Below are 18,983 nucleotides of genomic sequence, written 5' to 3' on the forward strand. Positions count from 1 at the left end.
AAAGCCTATCCAGATGACTCTAGGTGGTCACCTAGGACACAAAAGTAGAGGAAGCATCCAGGGTGGTAATCAGGACTGTACTGGGAGCATTACTGCTATGTGCTATGGTTCGGGAGATGTTACAGAACACTGACAGACTGGACATCTACACTGGCACCCTTAACTGATCTGACATTTCTTGCCTTACCTTTGAGCATACTGTGCCCCAATTTGGAGTTATGTGATACCAGTGGTAGAAGGCCATGGACATAGGATTCCTAGCTATGTCTCCAAAAATCTGAGATTAGAATATATAGTTTTGAGGTGGGGTGCTGTATTCAATTCTTAAACAGCTTCTGCTTCCAAGTATATTTAAATACACAAAAAATATTTTTAACAATATGTTAACTTATCCCCTACATTAAACAAATATGTAATTGTGAGATGTGAAAAATAAAATTAATTGTAAAATTCGACACCTTTTTATACTGCAACTGAGCACCTTAATCGTGGCTCCCTGACAGTCATTGCTATAAGCTGTGTCCATTGCACCTTCCATATAGTGTAAAGGAAGCATACAAAGAAGAGGATAAATTAAACATTGTTTCTATTTCTTTTTCTCATCTGCATTGTGTGCCCTGGCTGTGCCTTGACCAAACTGGTGTGTTATGTCATATGCTAAATCTTTTCTATAGTTTCAAAAGAAAACAGGGCATCGTATCAGAAATAAAAATGTGAATACAAGTTATAGATGTTTCTCAATGTTTTTTTCTGTGGAGTAAATTCCAGAAAAGGGACCGTTTTCCTTTAAATACTTGCATCATTTGTTTCTGGTGTAATAACTACAAAGTTGACATACGGAGGCATATTACATTTTACCTTAGATCACCCTGTCTTTGTACCTGCAGTGATTTTTAAGAAGATAACTACTAATGGAAACATGGGCTTCTATTATGCCCTTTCTTAAATGATTATTACAGAATATAGTAAGACAGACTTGTTGCTATGGAGTAGAATGGAGGGGCTGCATGGAGTCATTTTAACCCATTGTGTGCACATATTTATTAAACGATATGAGTAAGCAGAAACAGGAGTTGTTAAGGTACACTTGACTGTATAGAGTTAATGCCACATCAGGCTATTCATTAAATTAGGAAATGTTGGAAAGTGAATTTAATATTTAATTGCAATAAAGTTGTTATGGTGCCTGGGGTGGTCATTTAATGTCAATTCTCATGGTGACATTAGAGTAACATGCTTCTACTATCGGTAGTTGCTGTGAGGTTCTATGCCTAGAGGCTGCCCGCATTGCATTTAACCCTCTGCAGCGGGTGGTACTCGTTAAAGCATTCTAGATCTAAGCAGCCTGTCACTGCTCCTTCCTGCTCGTTGAATTCTCAAAGTGAGAGCGACAGTTAGTATAATTCGATTTTCACAACACTCCCAATTCTAGACTTGTCTTGTCTCACAACTCGCCCCTTACGTGCATTGCTCCGCCCACTTTCCAGGCTAGCTAGTGGAATCCTGGCAACATAACTACTACAGTGTGTTAAAGTGGTTATGTTGCTTGTAGTGCTTCAAAAATGTTTCATATTGATATATTAGTCAAAAATGTTGCAAGTTAGGAGTTTATGGGAGTTGTGGTTTACCCTCACTACTAAATAATATACAAGCGATAGCTAAGTCATTCATAGAAACCAACATCACTTTTATTATTGAAGCTAATTAGAAAGATGACAGATAAACTTCTGCTCCCATAAATCCCTCCTGTGCCTATTAAAGGGACACTATAGTCACCAGAACAACTACAGCTTATTGTAGTTTTTCTAGTGAGTAAAGTCAGCCCCTGCAGGCCTTTTGCTATAAACACTTCCGTTTCAGGCCTCTGGCCCTCTTTTCTATCCTAATGTCCATCTTTAAAGTGTGCCTCTTTGTCCATGTGAAATGTTGGGAGGTATTCTTTCAGGCTTAGGGAAAGATGATGGCATAAGCTGCAAATTGTTCAGTATATACAGAAATGTAAAAAGGTCTATTTTATTATCTTTAATTCTTTTTTAAATGTGTGATCTATATTATGCATGAACACTTTTTACTTTCATTTTTTTTTTTTTTTTTTTTTACTTTCTTTTTTTTTTTTGCATTAATACACAACTTGCTTTCAAAGCAATTTATTTGATACATTGAAAGCGTAAAAGTAAGCATTTTGATGGAAAATGTTTTTGTAAACACTTTTTTTAACATCCCCATGGCAACAAAGTGACTTTTTTTTATCATCTCCTTCTGGTCTCGTCTACAGCTAAATTTATCATATATTTTTTGTTCTCCTTTCCAAAATTATTCTATTTAGCGGTCTCAATTTCATTGATCTGATGGTTCGACAAGGAAATATAGATAACCCGCCGAAAACACCACTGATCCCTGGTTTTGAGTTGGCTGGAATTGTTGAAGCACTGGGAGGAAATGTCACTGGCTTTGAGGTAAATTATTGGTTAACTTTATCAGATACTTTTTGAATTGACATTATATAATGAGAGGGTTAACTGTGACTAAAAATCACGCCAAAGGTGCACTGTAATCTTTTCTTAATATAACGCACTAATATATGTATCATCTTAGATGATGGAATTGTGGATTTCCATAATATGTATTTTAAATCAAAATTATCGCCTTATGAAATTAATGTATAATTTATCATATCAAGGGACACCACAACAACTTTAGATTAATGAAGCGGTTTTGCTGTATAAATCATATCCCTGCAGTCTCAGTGAACAGTTCTCTGCCATTTAGGAGTTAAAGAACCATTTAATCCACCCAGATCACTAAATCTCAATGTGTGCAGTGGCCCTTTAAATGTAACCTTGCAAAACATTGCTGTATTGTAGAATGTGTACAATGTGTTTTGTGTTCTGAGGAACACTGGATTGGACGCCAGTAGCGCCAAGAGAGTCTGTGCACTGAGAAAAAAGGTAAGTAGAACTTTTTAATGCAGAACGATAGTGCCGTAAATCTAATTTGAGACTAAGGTACTATAACATTAGTAATACAGGTTTGTTTTCCTAACGCGATAGTGTTTCTTTAACCCCTTAAGGACACATGACATGTCATGATTCCCTTTTATTCCAGAAGTTTGGTCCTTAAGGGGTTAAATAACTTGCTGCTGTTTATGAAGCACTAGCCATTCCTCTCCTGGCTATGAATAATACATCTTCCATGGAAAAAAAAAAGGAGGTAGAATGTCTGTCAGCATGCCTGTGAGCATGTTTAATTTAGAATTTCATATCTCCTGCTATGTTAATACATACATATAAGGCTGTTGTAAGACTCCAGACACATAATGTGCCTGAAGTTTTGTAATTGTTTACAGTTAAAGTACCAATTTCAGTAGACATTTTTATAAGTGGGTGCCAAGATGGGAGATGTTCTTTCAGTTGGCCCTGCTTGTAGGGTGCAAATCTACTATGACAATGACACATTGGATAGGACATATGCTTCTGAATAGAGTGACTATCAATACATTCTAATTAGTGGGGTAATAGCTGCTTGATCCAAGGAGATATCTGATTGCCATTTTGGGGTCAAAACTGATTTTTTTCCCCCCCAGTTTGTTGCAAAATTGGAAGTGCTTCAGACTGGGTTTTTTGCCTTCTTTTGGATCAACAGCAAAAACATATGTGAGGAAGGCTGAACTTGATGGACGCAAGTCTCTTTTCGCCCTATGTAACTATATAGATTTACATATACCTACGCAAAGCACAAGACGCACGTGCCAAAGGAAAATCAGAGCAACTACAGTGCATGCACGACTGTTACTGTGACAAAGGGCAGGTCAACCACTTGTAGGACAGGCGACAGAAGGACCTTATTTTAAAATAGTTTTTTCTTAAAATCTCTATACGTCTTAATAGAATTACTGGAAAATATATAGATTTCTATGTAAGATTGAAGGAGAAAAATTTTGATGAAAGACTTCAACAGGTAAGTATCAATGTTTCCTTTTCAGTTTGCTTGTTTGGTTTTTTTATAAACATGAAAATATACTGCTCTTGCTAATACTTATTACGAGGAGGGGACCAGATCAAGTAAATACATTGGGGATGTTGAGTGGGGAGCTAGGGGGTTGGTAATCTCTAGCCACAGAAGAGCACAGGAGAGATCCAAATATTTCAGACTAGGGGTTTCAGAATTCACTGGGGTAACGTTTTGACCAACCGCACATGAGGCACCTGCCCAAATCAGTTCCAGAGTTTCAGGGGTAGCCGTTTGGGTTATTTCAGGAGTTTCAAAATGTACAAAAAGTCCTGGCTTGTCGCTGAAAGAAGCAGGCGTTTGTATACTTTCACCAGTGTTCATGCGGTTGAGTGTCCGACTTGTAGTTCCAGACACTCGACGACCAGGTCCCACTGCCTGCATTCGTGCAATTGTCGCCATTTTCTCCAGCACGTGGCATTTAGTTATACAAATGGTGGCCACACAGAGAGAGCACTTAATTATGTGGTTTTCTTTGATGTTTAATGAGCCAGGGTGGTCGGTGTTTGGGAGATGGTAGTTCCCGAATGGGTAAAACATGAATGGGGTTCAGCAACTAGGCATAGAACTTCTGAGGAGGACATCATCTATGGAGGCAAAACAGTGGATTTTGTCACATTGCTCCCCCCCCCAGTTTCATGGAATGGCACACCAGCCTAGACCCTAACAAATTGGCTTGGGGGTGTCCGGGTAAGTAAGAGTTCTATCTATATGATCTGTACAATATCCTGCCAATGATTGAGCCCCACAATGCTGTGTCTCCATCTTACATCCTTTTGGAACTCCGTTTCCTCCATGTTATCCATTTCAGCGTTACTGGTTCGGTCGCGCTCCACAAATTCGGCGATTAATGTGGCTTATTAATGTGGTTTGTTGCTTGCCACTATCCCTTGAGCTTCCAGTAATTCCTTTAACGTCGTTCGTTTGAGACGTTCGTATTGCTGGGCCATTCACTTCTTCTTTCAGTTCGGGAAACGAATCCCGCCACTTGCCACCAGTGTAACGGATCCCCTGTACTCCGGCTGAGTGTATCGGTTATAAATCTCCTGAGTCCCAAGCACAATAGTGATTAAGTTCCCCAAACAACAGCCTAGACTTGAAGAAGGGTAGAAACAAATGTGTTTATTGTGGCCAACTGGCCCTCATATATACAAAATCAGGAGGCAGTAAAACACATCCAGAACACTCCCACAAAATGGTTACAATTTTCTGTGTCAGAGTGACTCAGAATAAAAACATTAAATATTTAAATACATACAAAACATATAGGAACCCACACAAGTATTATATCCCCGAATCTGAGCGCCCAAGTTGTTCAAATAGCACTCAGATCCCACGAATACAGCCGAATCACCACCGGGGTATAATTTAGAATTTTGCACAAATCAGTTTCAGGGGTAGCAGGCGGTCTATTTCGGGAGTTTTAAAACGTACAAAAAGTTGAACAGTTCCCCTGGCTCATAGGTAGCGTTTGTTCATGCAAACAAACCTACCGAACAGCGCTCTCCTGGCTTGTCGCAGAAAGAAGCAGGTGTTCGTATACTTTCACCAGTGTTCATGCAGTCGATTGTCCGAATTGTAGTTCTAGACACTCAACGACCAGGTCCCGCTCCCTGCATTCGTGCGACAAGATGGCCACCCTTTTCTCCAGCGTTTGGCGTTCGGTTATACGGTGGCCACACAGAGAGAGCACTTCATTCTGTGGCTTTCTTTGATGTTTAATGAGCCAGGGGTGGTCGGTGTTCGGGAGATAGTAGAATGAACGTCACTAATACCTACCCTGACTTGATGACATTTGCAGGCAATATTAACTAACAAGTCTTTGTTAATCTATTAGACCTTTTAACCTTTTGGCACCATCATTTTATTTGCCTGTCTGTAACTTTCAGTTTGTGAAATAAAATACACCTTTTTTTTTATTTTATTATTATTTTGTCATTAAATTGTCATTAATGCAATTTAACCCTGATTAATGACTATTTCATAAAAATTTCAGATAACAAAATTCCCATTTATTCTTGATAATGTTTACTGACTTTGGTGGCATTACCAGCATTAAAACTTAGCATTTTGAATACTTTGAATGTGTTGTGAGTCTAGCTGAATGTCATTGATCGGTTTCCAAGCCTGGATTATAACGTACCGGATAGAACTTTATGTGCACTCATGCCACACACACAATACAATTGAGATTGAATCTGTGTCATGGTAGCCTTGACCTACAATGTACAAAACAAAATAATTAAAAAAAACGCAAGAACAGAAAATGATTGGTTCACTATTTTGCGCTCAATTATATGACATTTAATAAGGAACCTGTGACCTTTTTACAGCGAATTCAACAAATAGCATGCACCTTCTCCAATTATCGTTTGAGTCACGTTTCCTGAGTGTACATGTTGCTGTGATATGACGGATCATATCTCCATGGCAACATTGTTTGATGACATGAATAGAAGGCTCTCACTGTGGGACAGTAATTAAGAATCAAAGAAAGACCCTGATTTAACCATTACACGGCTAACGAGTAAAACAAAAAATGAATAAAGATACATTTTGATTTTCAGGCTACGTGTGAGGTTTCTTTGAGGAAACCTAGAAGAACTATTCTTTTAAGCATGGCAACTGGAGAATTGGATCATCTACTCTTTTGGGGGGATATAGGTCCATTTGCTATGAATCTCGGGGAACACCAGGACAAGACTGTAAACATAAAAATTCCCATTCACAATATACTGTTAGATCCATTATGTCTTTCTTAGCACCAGTAGTGTTAATAGGTTTGCCATGAGAGCGCTTACAAAAAAATAAATGCAAGATTAAAAATGCTGCTCTAAACAAAGTATTTATATCCCTCTCAGCAGTGTAGCTACAATAATCTGGTTATGTTTTAGTAATTGTAAAATGCGTTCTCTGCAAAGACCTCTGGATGTATATCTTATTTCTGTATCTTCTGGGAACATCTAACTCTTAGTCTACTTAAAGGGACACTATAGTCACCCAGACCACTTGTGACAGGTGCCAGGTCCCTCAGGTTTTAACCCTTCACATGTAAACATAGCAGTTTCACAGAAACTACTATGTTTACATAGAAGGGTTAATCCAACATCTAGTGGTTGTCTTCCTGACAGCAACTAGAGGCGCTTCTGCTGGATTGTTAGAATGCCGCTAGAGGCGCTTCCGATGGACTGTTAGAATGCGCGCGCTGCTCTTGCAGATTACCAAAGTATTGTCGCTGGATTAAGGTAAGCTGCTGAATGGGTTTTAACGGGAGGGGGACCTTGATGGGGAGGGGCCCCCAAGGATGACATAGTGTCAGGAAAACGGGTTTGTTTTCCTGACACTATTGTGATTCTTTTAAGCCAGATTGACCTGACTATTATCATTATCGATATGTTAGAAACTTTTCACACTGCGGGGAGAATAAAATCCCAATGAAAACTAAGCACTCAACAGACTGTATGAGAAAAGTGTAAAAAGTTACTTTGTATTCTTTTTCAGACATCTGGACTCATTGTTGATAATGCTGTATTTGCATGTTTCTGTCCCCCCAGATTGGTGACCGTGTTATGGCTTTTGTAAATTACAATGCTTGGGCAGAGGTTGCATGCACTCCCGCTGAGTTTGTATATAAGATTCCGGAGGACATGACTTTTCCCGAAGCAGCTGCCTTTCCAATGAACTTTGTTACAGCATACATGATGTTATTTGAGGTTGCGAATCTACGAGAAGGAATGTCGGTCTTGGTTCACTCTGCTGGTGGTGGAGTCGTAAGTTGCTTGCACATTACTGTTTGACTCTTTTTAGAATTGGAATGACAATGGGTATATCAAGTCAAATAATGGTTGGAATTAATGCACAGAAGTGTGCTAACTGATACAATGCATCGAAATTTAGTACAAAATAGTTGAAAAACTATTTCAAACTACACTTTTTCTCTAGCATGATAAACAAACATAACGTGTGGTTTTGTTTGCTTTGTTGTAATTTGGAGTAACCAAGCACTACCATTCAAGAAAATGCTAAAACAAAATCATTAAAATAAATAAGCTCTCTTTCGAAGCACACCTTGGAATATACATGCTTCAAGGCTCTATTTAATTCTCGAAGTATATATATATCATGACATGGCAACCAGATTCCTACTTCTTTGCACCATTCTACCGTGTACCCCATGCTGATGTTAAAGGCTTTCATAATTCATGCTTGTTAATGACAACATTTTCTTCAAACGTTAGCATTGTTCTGAAAATGGTACACTCCGTATTCATGGGTCCATGTTAGAAATAAACAAAATAAATTAGTTATTATAGTTATTTACTAAACTTATAATTGTCAGAAGTTGAAAGTGAATTAAACTTTAAGGTCAAAATATTTAAACTGCAGTAAGCTCCCCCAAATGTCTTGGTTCCTGTCCTGCCATCCCCACTTTGTGTATGGATTGCCATTACTGTGCAAGGCTTTTACAGTAGGCTGATTCACCTATTCCATGAGAGGAATGGGGTTGGGGGGTCCATCCCTTGGTGCCAACGATTAGGGGGTTGCCCGGGGCAGCATGTTGACTCCTGGGCCCCTCTTCATCATGCAAGAAGACTCAATTTAATTCAATTGACTCAATGCATCTCTATAAGGAGATGCTGATTGGCCATGGCTGTGTTTGGCTTGTACTGACTCTGCCTCTGATCTCCTTCTTTGACAATCTCAGCAAATTCCTATGGGGAAGCATTGTGTTTGGCTGAGATCACCACTTCTGATGATGTCAGTTAAGGAGGCAGATCAGGGACAGAGCCAGCACCAGCCGACTGGAATAGAGGTAATATTTTACAATGATTAGAGGGTAAAGGGGAGGCCAGGGGGGCTAGATGGTGGGTTTAACTCTAAGGTTAGGAATAGATGTTGGTGTTCTTGACCCTATAGTGTTCCTTTAAGCTTCCAGTTGAAAAACAAACTGCAAAATGTAGTTTAAAATACTGAAGCTGATACTGTATTTGAAGATATTTTTTTCAATTCACCAATTGGTTTTTAGCACGTAAACCCAAAGTACATTTTTCCATGTAAACAACCTGTACAGAGCACTTTCAATTTTACATGCCTCCCAACTCCGATATCAAGAGAATTGGAATGCCGTGGGGCGGGAGGGGTTAAATGGATTGGGTCCTCCTATTATGTTAGTCCAATCCAGTGACGGCAGGCCTTGTACGGATCACTGTTTCAGTGATATGTGCTCAATCCTGTTTCCCTGAACATAGCGCAAACTCTTCTAATGATATTCTTGCACTATGCATGTTTGGGACAGTTCCCTGGGACTTCAGGGAGCTAAGTTGGGATGGTGGGACAGGAACTGAAAGTCAGTATTGTCCTGCCAAAATCAGGACGGCTGTGAGGCATTGTTTTTGTTTAGATTATTATTTTATATGCTAAACAGGTGTTTAGTAAAAAAAATTCTTCTTTACTGCATATTTAGAAAAGAAAAAAAGCAACACTTTCCCTATTTATTGGTGGATTGCACTTTCCATTACTCTCAGCCAGCAGCATGTTGATGAGAGCAGTTATCCATCAAGAGCTTGTGAGGTTCAGATTTATCTGCCTTTGATTGGCTTGTTAGTACCATAGGCTAAAGCAGAGATTCCTGCTCAGTAACAAAATAAGTATAGAATACCAGTTCTGATCACTCACAAAGAGAGACATTTTTGCTACTTCTTGCCTTTGGATGTGGGTTTACGTCTAACGCAAACATATATCTGTGCATTGGGTTCACAAGGTGCTAGGGCACATGACACTCACATGTTTATTACATGAATGCTGACTGAATTGGCATACCAGGAAATTAAAGTGGTCTGGGTGCAATGCCCCTATTGCACTTATTTCCACAGATATTGCAAGGTTTACATTGCAGCACTAGGTCAGCCTCCAGTAGCGGTCTACCAGACACTTTTGGTCCGGTAACTGAGGCTGGGCGTCCTCACACTGTGCATGAGGACATCCAGCGTCAGCTATTGCCCCATAGGAAAACATTGATTCAATACTTTCCTAGGGAGAGGACTAATGCGTGAGCGGCACTCGACGCACATGCACATTAGCGCCCTCTCGTCGAGGTATGCCGAGGGATATCGTCGCTGGGATTAGGTAAGTAAATAAAAGCTTTTTAACTCTTTAGACCAGGGCTGTCCAACCTGCGGCCCTCCAGATGTTGCTGAACTACAAGTCCCATGATTATTTCAATGAAACAGATAGCCAGGGAATCATGGGAGCTGTAGTTCAGCAACATCTGGGGGGCCGCAGGTTGGACAGCCCTGCTTTAGACACTCATCACCCTTAAGACATTTTTAACCCTTTAATCACCGTGGCGGGGGTGGTGCGAGGCAAGGAGGAGGCAGAGGTAGCTTAGTGCCAGGAATACGGCTTCATATTGGAACTATAGTATACCTTCAAAGGTAGTGATGTGGTATAGACCGTTTAGGCCAACAAAAAAAAAAAACATAAAAATGCTTACTAAGAGCCAAAATATAGTTACTGGGTAAAGCAGGCATTGAACAGTCCTCTGTTTATGCTTCTGACAAGTTATTGTTGGACCATGACATTTTTGTGCTTTGCATACATTTATAAAGCATCCCTATCCATAAACTATCCAGAGCAAAAAAGAAAATGAAACCATCTACCAACTAGTCATATGTGGCTTGGATTAAAGCATCTATTTTCATGAGTTGCCTTCTAAAAATGTCAAGTTTACGGATGAGTGGAAAGATAAGGTTAGCCCACTTTCTTTGTTAAAGGTTTGTCCTGGTCAGTGTAGCAATTGATGGATAAATCGAGATCCCTACTAGGACAACAATAATACAATATTATTTATCTTCAGGGTCAAGCTGTCGCACAGCTCTGCTCAACAGTTCCCAATGTCAAAGTTTTCGGAACAGCTTCAGCATTTAAACACGAGGCCATCAAGAATTCCCTCACTCACCTTTTTGACAGAAACTCTGATTATGTCCAAGAAGTGAAACGGTAAGACATGCATTGATGCTGTGAAATTCCCGTGAAGGTTCTGGGTTCTAGATCATCCATGTGACTAGGCAGTTGCCTTCTATATTACTGGATTCTATTTATGTTTCAGGACACAAACGTAGACAATCACAAAAGTAAATCTTAACCCAAAAACATAGATGCTAAATTTTATAGCAGATTTTTTTTGTAATTCAAACTGTAGAGAACCTTCTGCCTTTATAAAGTCCACCAGCATTATCCAGTTCTGAGAAGACTTGAGCTAATAGACTTTGCATTTCAACTAGGGCTGCTTTATTTGTTTCTTTTTTCTTGTCGTACGCATTACATATCATACCTAAGACCAAGAGCCGAAATGCAGTGCTGGCAAGCTAAAAAGTGCCTTCTGTATCGGTTTCGACATTTCAAGTTGTTTATTATCCTGGAGTATAAAATGGGGCTTCTGACCAGATGGACTTAATGATGGTTGCTCTCGTAGAGCAAAAGAAAAGAGATGCACAGGAAAGGGTAAAATCTAGTTACGTGCATGCATTAAATATAATATGCAAAAGGGCTACTCTACATGTAATCTTTTATGTTCAACAATGGCAAAAATGATGACCTTCTGGGGTCCTTGCATATTTTGTAAAGACCACAGATGATGACATCACTGCTTGGAGTGCAGTGACCCAGTGGTGCAGCAGAGGTGAGCTATACTTACCAGATACTTCTGTTCAACGGTGCTACCATCTTAGTTCTTCTTCTGCTGGTAACCCACATCAATGCTGTATTTTTGCACTTGCGCAAGAGTACACCGAGTCTATGGAGGATCCCACAAGACTGCAGCTGTTGGAAGTGACAAAACTTGACAGTCGTGCCTCTGCCTTTTGTCAAGTTAGGCATTTATCATAAGACAGAGTAGTCTCTACTTAGTCTTCTGATCTATTTTGTCTTCTGATCTATTTTGACTGCACTGGCATTTCAATAAAATGTCAATACTAGTCTTTATGAGCATTTCAGAAAGATTTTATCTTTATAAAGTGCTCGACGTGGTGTTTGGGGGTGATAGAGCTGCTTTAAAGGAATTAGAATAATTAGACTTGACCTGTATCTGCTGACCTGGCTTTGTAATCCTTTCCTTCTTGAGACATCATCAGTCTGCTATTTGGCACACTTTGATGGTAGCTGTATCCAGCGAAAGAGACACGAGAGCCTTTAAATACACCCTGAATGCTGCTGTTGCTATGGGTATCTCTGAAGGCTTTGCTGACATCGTTTGGTCATGGAATGAAAATTAATCTTAGTGACCCAGATGCTAGTCGACACTGCACTTACAGCTTGTTTTTATTACCATACATGAAATAATATCTTTGCTGTGGAACATATTTGCAGAGCAGTGTAGAAATATAGTTCGTCCAGAATGTCTTAATGTACCTCCCAAGTGTTCCTATTTATGAGGAACAGTCCCTCTTATTTATCCTAATGTCCCATTTTTCTATATTGTTGGTGTGTCTGAGTGTATATCAGAGCTCCACAGCAATAATACTCACCATAACGTGTCTTTAAACTACAATTAATGTGTTTAGAAATCAGTCTGTGTAAATAAGATACATTGTTTTTGTTCTAAATTACATTTTAGTTGTATAAACCTATTAGTGAGTCACCTACAGTTTCTCAGAACAGCCCAGCCACCAGTCACACTCCGAAAATTAAAATGTCCCTCTTTATCCATTTGGAATGTTTGGAGGTATGCTTTTAATACTCCAGGAACACATTTCTTTACTAGAGTCTAATTCGGACCACTGCAAATGCATTGCAAATTACAGCCTCCCCCATTGTAAAGAAAGCTTGAGATTAAAACTTAATGGCTTATTTCTGAAGGGGAAAGGGCTATTGAGGCCCCTGACATCAATCCGAGCAGTACAGAAATCAGTCCACTTCAATGTAACACTTTTCAGATGTCTGTATTTTACTACTAGAAGCATGTTTAGGTACGTGGGTCATAACAGATCCAGTGTGGGTTTGGGTGACTGCGGGGAGCAGGGGAAGGTATCTTCATTTTGCTGGTCCTCTTCAACTACTGGATCTTCATTTGCTTGGAGCCTCTCCATTGCTCTACATAGGCACATGAGCAATAGTAGAATACTGAGTTTGTGGAAGATTCCACTGATCGATGCCTGAATCTTACTTGTGAAGGCTACTGGGATTTGACAAAAGTTGACAGCGGAGCTCTGCCTTGTGTTATAGTCTGGCTTTGTCCACCTCTGGCTTGTCCGTAAGACAAAGAAGTCCATACTTTGTCTTCTGATGTCTATGGATTGCATTGGTATTTCATTGAAATCAGTCTTGATCAGTATTTTTTTTATGTCAAGGTTATTCAATACAGTGAGTACTCTTAATAGTAGCTTAACTGGAAAAAACTGTCTAAGACGTCTATGCTTTCGGTTCAGGTGCTCTGACCTTACATTTGAAATGCAGTTTGAATTCTCATTTTAGTAAATACCTCTGTATTTCTTTATGAAATACTAACAGATCTGCTTTAAGAGTAAATGGATATTAACCAAAAAAAACTTAAAATGTTTACACTTCGTTTTCATTTTGCTCATAGCTCCAACAGGATCCTTCCAAATATCCTGTATTTGACTATTTTATCCTACATAATGTATACGACAAAAAATATTTTTCCTTAATGTTAAAATTTTGGACCTTCTATGAAATATTGCAATGTAAGGGATGTCATACAGTGTCTTCATTCTCCTAACATTTCCTTAAATTACTAATAACTAAATGACAAATAATGTTGTGCAAATTTACATAATTTACATTTTTATGTATGTCCGAACAGCAATCTTTAAAGGGACTCTATAGTCACCATATAAAAGCAAGAAAGACAGGTCCCCCAGCCTTCCTTCTTGCTTTTATATGAACTTTATATTGAAACCCATCCAATCACAGTGCTCTGTGTCATTTTACAAGCGTGGGAAAATTCCAATGAACTTTCCCACGCTTGTAAAATGACAGAGCACTGTGATTGGATGGCTTGAAATCCATCCAATCACAGTGCTCTGTGTCATTTTACAAGCGTGGGAAAATTCCAAAGAACTTTCCCACTCTTGTAAAATGACACAGAGCACTGTGATTGGATGTCTTGAAATCCATCCAATCACAGTGCTCTGTGTCATTTTACAAGCGTGGGAAAATTCCAAAGAACTTTCCCACGCTTGTAAAATGACAAAGAGCACTCTGATTGGCTTAAACCCACCAATCAGAGTGTTCTTAGCCTAATTGTAGGGCGGGGCAAGGCTTTATAAGCCTTCCCCGCCCTGCGGAGCTCAGTCTGCGCGGAGCCCTCCATGGGTGAAGATGGATTATTTTTTTTGCGCTCGGTAGGGAGATAATTTTTTTTTGGGGGGGGGTTAACTAAGGTCCCCCCTCCCTTTGTATTTAGGGCCCCCACCCCCCCCCTCATTGATAATTTTAGGGCCCCCACCCGCCGCACAGGGGTGGGGGCCGGGGGGGGACAGTAGGTCCCCCCCCATTGATAATTTTATGGCCCCCACCCGCCGCACAGGGGTGGGGGCCGGGGGGACAGTAGGTCCCCCCCCCCTATCGATAATTTTAGGGCCCCCACCCGCCGCTCAGGGGTGGGGGCCGGGGGGGGGGGACAGTAGGTCCCCCCCCCCTTATTGATAGTTTTAGGGCCCCCACCCGCCGCACAGGGGTGGGGGCCGGGGGGGGACAGTAGGTCCCCCCTTATTGATAATTTTAGGGCCCCCACCCGCCGCACAGCGGTGGGGGCCGGGGGGGAAGGAGAGTAGGTCTCCTCCCCCCCCCTTCAACCACTATTGTGGACAGTAAGCGTCCCTGTGGGTTCGGGCTTCAGCTGTCAGCTGAAGCCACGCCCACAGCAGTGCTGACAGGCTATCAGCACACAAAGCGCGTTCACAGTGCTTTGTGTGCCGATAGCACGTCTGATGTATTCACCCAGAATGCATCGGACGAGAGGCCTTTTTAGGGCCTCTGAACTCGGAAGTCCCTCTGGTGGCCGTCTGATTGACTGCAACAAGAGGTGTTCCAAGCTTCCAATGTAAACACTGCATTTTCTCAGAAAATACAGTGCTTACAAGAAAAAGGCTCCGGGTAGCTGTAGCACTCACCTGAACAACCTCATTAAGCTGAAGTTGTTCAGGTGACTATAGTGTCCCTTTAACTCTGCTCGTTAAATAAACATTATACTAATATTTTAGTTTTTCCTTCATTTATTGCAGAATTTCCCCAGATGGAGTAGACATTGTCTTGGACTCTTTATGTGGAGAAAACACTGGAAAAGGAATTGGGCTTCTTAAGCCTTTGGGAACATATATTTTATACGGTAGGTTCTTGATTCTTTGTAACTACTTGTGTATTTGTAGTTTAGTTCAATCTAGTAGCTCAGTGATATCTTTTCTTTTCTTTATAACAGATCATGTGACTCGTTACTAGTCTTGATGATATTGCTTTGTATTTTAATTGTAATTGCGAATGAAGATTGTATGACATGATTTGCCCATAAATCCCCCTGATCAACTAATAGAATGACAGGGAAAGTGCAGCACAGGTGCATAATTATACACACTTCATTGCACTTTTGATGAGTTTCAGGACATTTAGGCGCCTACAAATGCATTTCGGCAGTGCTTAGTGTATTGGCCGTATGTCATGCAATGCTGCTGGCATCACACCCTCCTCATTGGCCCCACCTCTCACTATATCACACCATCCAGAGTTGGGTGGTCTGCTCCAGTATACAGACTATTTGTAAAGTGATGGCAGTAACATTGGAACTATTGGATTCCAGGTTGACTTCTCCACGTTTTCTACTTTTTAATTTTTGTTTGTTTGTTTTTATAAACATCCCTACCACCATCTCTGTATTCCAACAATGTAGGCCATAGAACATTGGTTTATTGACTTTTTTTTATTTTTCAACCATTTGTTTTTTTTATTTTTTAATTAAGTATGTTTTTTATATATATTTTAGGTTCATCCAATATGGTCACGGGTGAAACAAAAAGTTTCTTCAGCTTTGCCAAATCAGTAAGTGTCACTAACTACTTGAACAGTGAAATCCAATATGTATAATACACAGAAAAACAAGCCTTGTTACACTCCTTTGAATAATCATGTTTTTGGCGAAAGTGACCTCGCCACTGGTTTTTGGAGGGGCCTGTTTGCCCGCCTCCTACCTTCTGACTATGGCCCCTGGGAGAGTTTGCCTTTTATAAACATTGTTTGGGCTTATTGGATTTTGGGACACTTTTTCTGCCCCTTTGAATCCATAGGAAGGTGTGCCTCCCTCCTTGCCCCCCACTGTTCTCCAGCAGGGCGTTGGAACTGGCTGATTTGTCCCTCCTCGGTCAAAAAGGACTTCCAACTAACTTTTTAACCACTGAAGGGAATTGTCTGAATTTTGGATATGTTTATATTTGAAGTGTGCTGATTAATAATATGTAACTTATGGAGATTGGATGTATATTCTAGAAGTTATAAGAATTGTGTAAAAACTGTATTTTCCTGCCTGTAATAATTACAGTAACCCATTGTGTACAGTAATTATATCACATGCATAGGGGAGGGTTTGTTTGTCCTGACAGGGAGTGTTTAACTGTTTTATAGTGTATTTGATTGGCTGTGCTACAAAGCCATGTGGGTGGCAACATTGTGTAAAAATGTGTATATAAGAAACAATAAAACCACAGCTCTGTCTGTTCCTGTTTACACTCCAAAACTGTGTGTCGTCCTGTTATTGGAGGGAAGAAGATTTGCTCCTGTGTCTGCTGTTCCAGCTTGCAGGAGATTAAGCGGGGAAAGTCCTTGTAAGGACTAGAGCTAATTCCCCATTCGGTTCCAGATTTCCCAGGACTGAGTAGCGTCCAGTGCCTGGAGGTGTCTGCTGGAGTGCTTGGAGCCCTCAGGAAGCGCTAGGAGCATCCTTCAACAGAGGTACCCAGTCGGGGTGCCATGTGATCCGTTACAATGTTGTTTTATTTTTAGAAGAAATTATTTTATTCACTAAAAAGTAAGGGGTGGTGAGCCGACAAAACATTGAAAAAAAAATTGCAAAATAGAATAACTAAAAAATCATAATATGTTCTATTTAACTCAATTAAGCATAATAATTAGTGTGGTGGATTATTGGTGGAACCTTCTTGTTGATGCACTGTGTTTTTGCTTTCTTCAAGTGGTGGCAAGTCGAAAAAGTGAATCCTATTAAACTTTATGAAGAGAATAAAGTTATGGCTGGCTTCTCACTGCTAAACCTGCTCTTCAAGCAGAACCGTGCCCCAGTCATTAAGGGGGTGATTGATAAACTTCTGGCCCTATACAATGAGAAGAAAATCAAACCATTAGTTGATTCGTTGTGGGCTTTGGAAGAGGTAAGTAGATCTTGTTTGAGTGTTTTAATTGCTCTCTGCTGCAGGTAATGTGAAAGAGTCACTCCTGCATTATCATCCAAATCTATCAAAAGTTGAATGTCTAAAGCGTTTTTATCAGGGTTGAAAACAGCCCACTCAGTTTTTGGTAGGGTTAGCCAACACTGACCACCTTAAATATTGACCCATTGACTTCAAAAAATCTGCCTGCATTTTAAATAAATGTATTTATAGTGCTGGAGTTTTGAATTGTCGCTATAAACCCGGGTTCTCCAAACATTAAGTTTATTTACTTTAAATCCAGGGAATATAGGGTTTCCATACTGTACACAAGATCAGCAATAGTAAGAATGGAAGCTCACACGCAAATACAAAGCCTTTTTTAGTGAAGCATTTTGGTCCTATGGCGCCTGTGTGCCAATCAGTGCACTTCAACAGAGAATGCTTCTCTTGAAATTGGCACTTTTATAAAGTAAGACGGGGAAGGAGGTAGAAGACACTATTAAAGTTTGGGGGATATTTGCATATTTCGCAAAGACCCCCATGAAAGACAGATCTTGTGTGGATTTAGTGGCCACGTGGGGTGCAGGCTAGGTGTGTTTTGTTTACCTCTGGCTGTCCCTCGTGGCAGCCGCCATCTTAATGCTGCAGGTCTGTTGGACTTGTGCTTCAGCTGCCAGGAGCTGCAAGAGTACACCACTGAGGTCTATGAAGGATCCCGCATTACCATAGACAAATACTAAATCCAACAGCCGTCATTTGTAATGGCTGCTGGGATTGGGCAACAGTTGACGATAGAGCTTCTCTTTTGGTCAACTTTTGTTAATATCAGACTCCTACTTTGTTTTATTGATATTTTTGGGTTGCATTTGGAATTTCAGTGAAATTCCAACACAGTCTTAAACAGTATTTCCTAAAGATGTTGTCTTTATTAAATACTGAAAAGTGACATATCCTCTTTAAATCCTAAAGCACTTCAACAACCTGGAGTGTCTTATGGGTTTCCTTTATGTGATTATAGTCTCCATTAATGTTGGTGATGCATTTTTCTAGTTGAGGTCCTTCTGACCTACATAAATCTGAGGCAGTTCTAACTTAGTAGAAACTAATTATTGAGGGCTAGATTTGCACTAGACCTAAATTTAGCATTTGAGTGTGGGCCTCCCACTACTTGCTTAGTAGTATTGCCTCATCCCAACACTGCTGACACATCCGGCATGCAACATTAAGCCAATTAACTGAGAATATGCTTACCAATGAAGAGAGTACTAGAGGGTAGTTGATGAGTAGTACAGTTCTAGTAGAAATGGATTGACAAAGACCTGAAAGGGTAAAAACTTTATCATCTCGGAGTCTAGCTGTTAATGCAAGAGCAGAACATTCTATGTTGGAACAGGGCACGTAAAGACTATCATGAAGATGGCATGGTCAATAACAGGTCTATAAAGGATCAATGTCCTTCACCTCAGTGAAATAAATCTTCAAGATTCAGATTTATTTATTTATTTCTAAAAATAAAAATATATGTAATGAATGTGATTGATACCACCCAAGTACTTCTGTGGCTGTTCAATATGAGTGCAGGTA

The 18,983-nt window shown here is 40.1% G+C and overlaps 1 protein-coding gene across 1 annotated transcript in view; it reads left to right on the forward strand.

The window, feature by feature from the left end:
* VAT1L (vesicle amine transport 1 like) overlaps window positions 1-18,983 on the forward strand; it is a 40,016-nt gene that overhangs the window by 14,721 nt on the left and 6,312 nt on the right. The window contains exons 2-7 of the mRNA XM_063438435.1: window positions 2,327-2,456; window positions 7,563-7,778; window positions 10,865-11,007; window positions 15,252-15,355; window positions 16,004-16,059; window positions 17,205-17,399. Of these exons, the coding sequence (XP_063294505.1) occupies window positions 2,327-2,456; window positions 7,563-7,778; window positions 10,865-11,007; window positions 15,252-15,355; window positions 16,004-16,059; window positions 17,205-17,399 (844 nt within the window). The remainder of the gene's footprint in view (window positions 1-2,326; window positions 2,457-7,562; window positions 7,779-10,864; window positions 11,008-15,251; window positions 15,356-16,003; window positions 16,060-17,204; window positions 17,400-18,983) is intronic.

The sequence above is a fragment of the Pelobates fuscus genome, chromosome 12 (assembly GCF_036172605.1).
Source record: "Pelobates fuscus isolate aPelFus1 chromosome 12, aPelFus1.pri, whole genome shotgun sequence".
Taxonomy (NCBI): domain Eukaryota; kingdom Metazoa; phylum Chordata; class Amphibia; order Anura; family Pelobatidae; genus Pelobates; species Pelobates fuscus.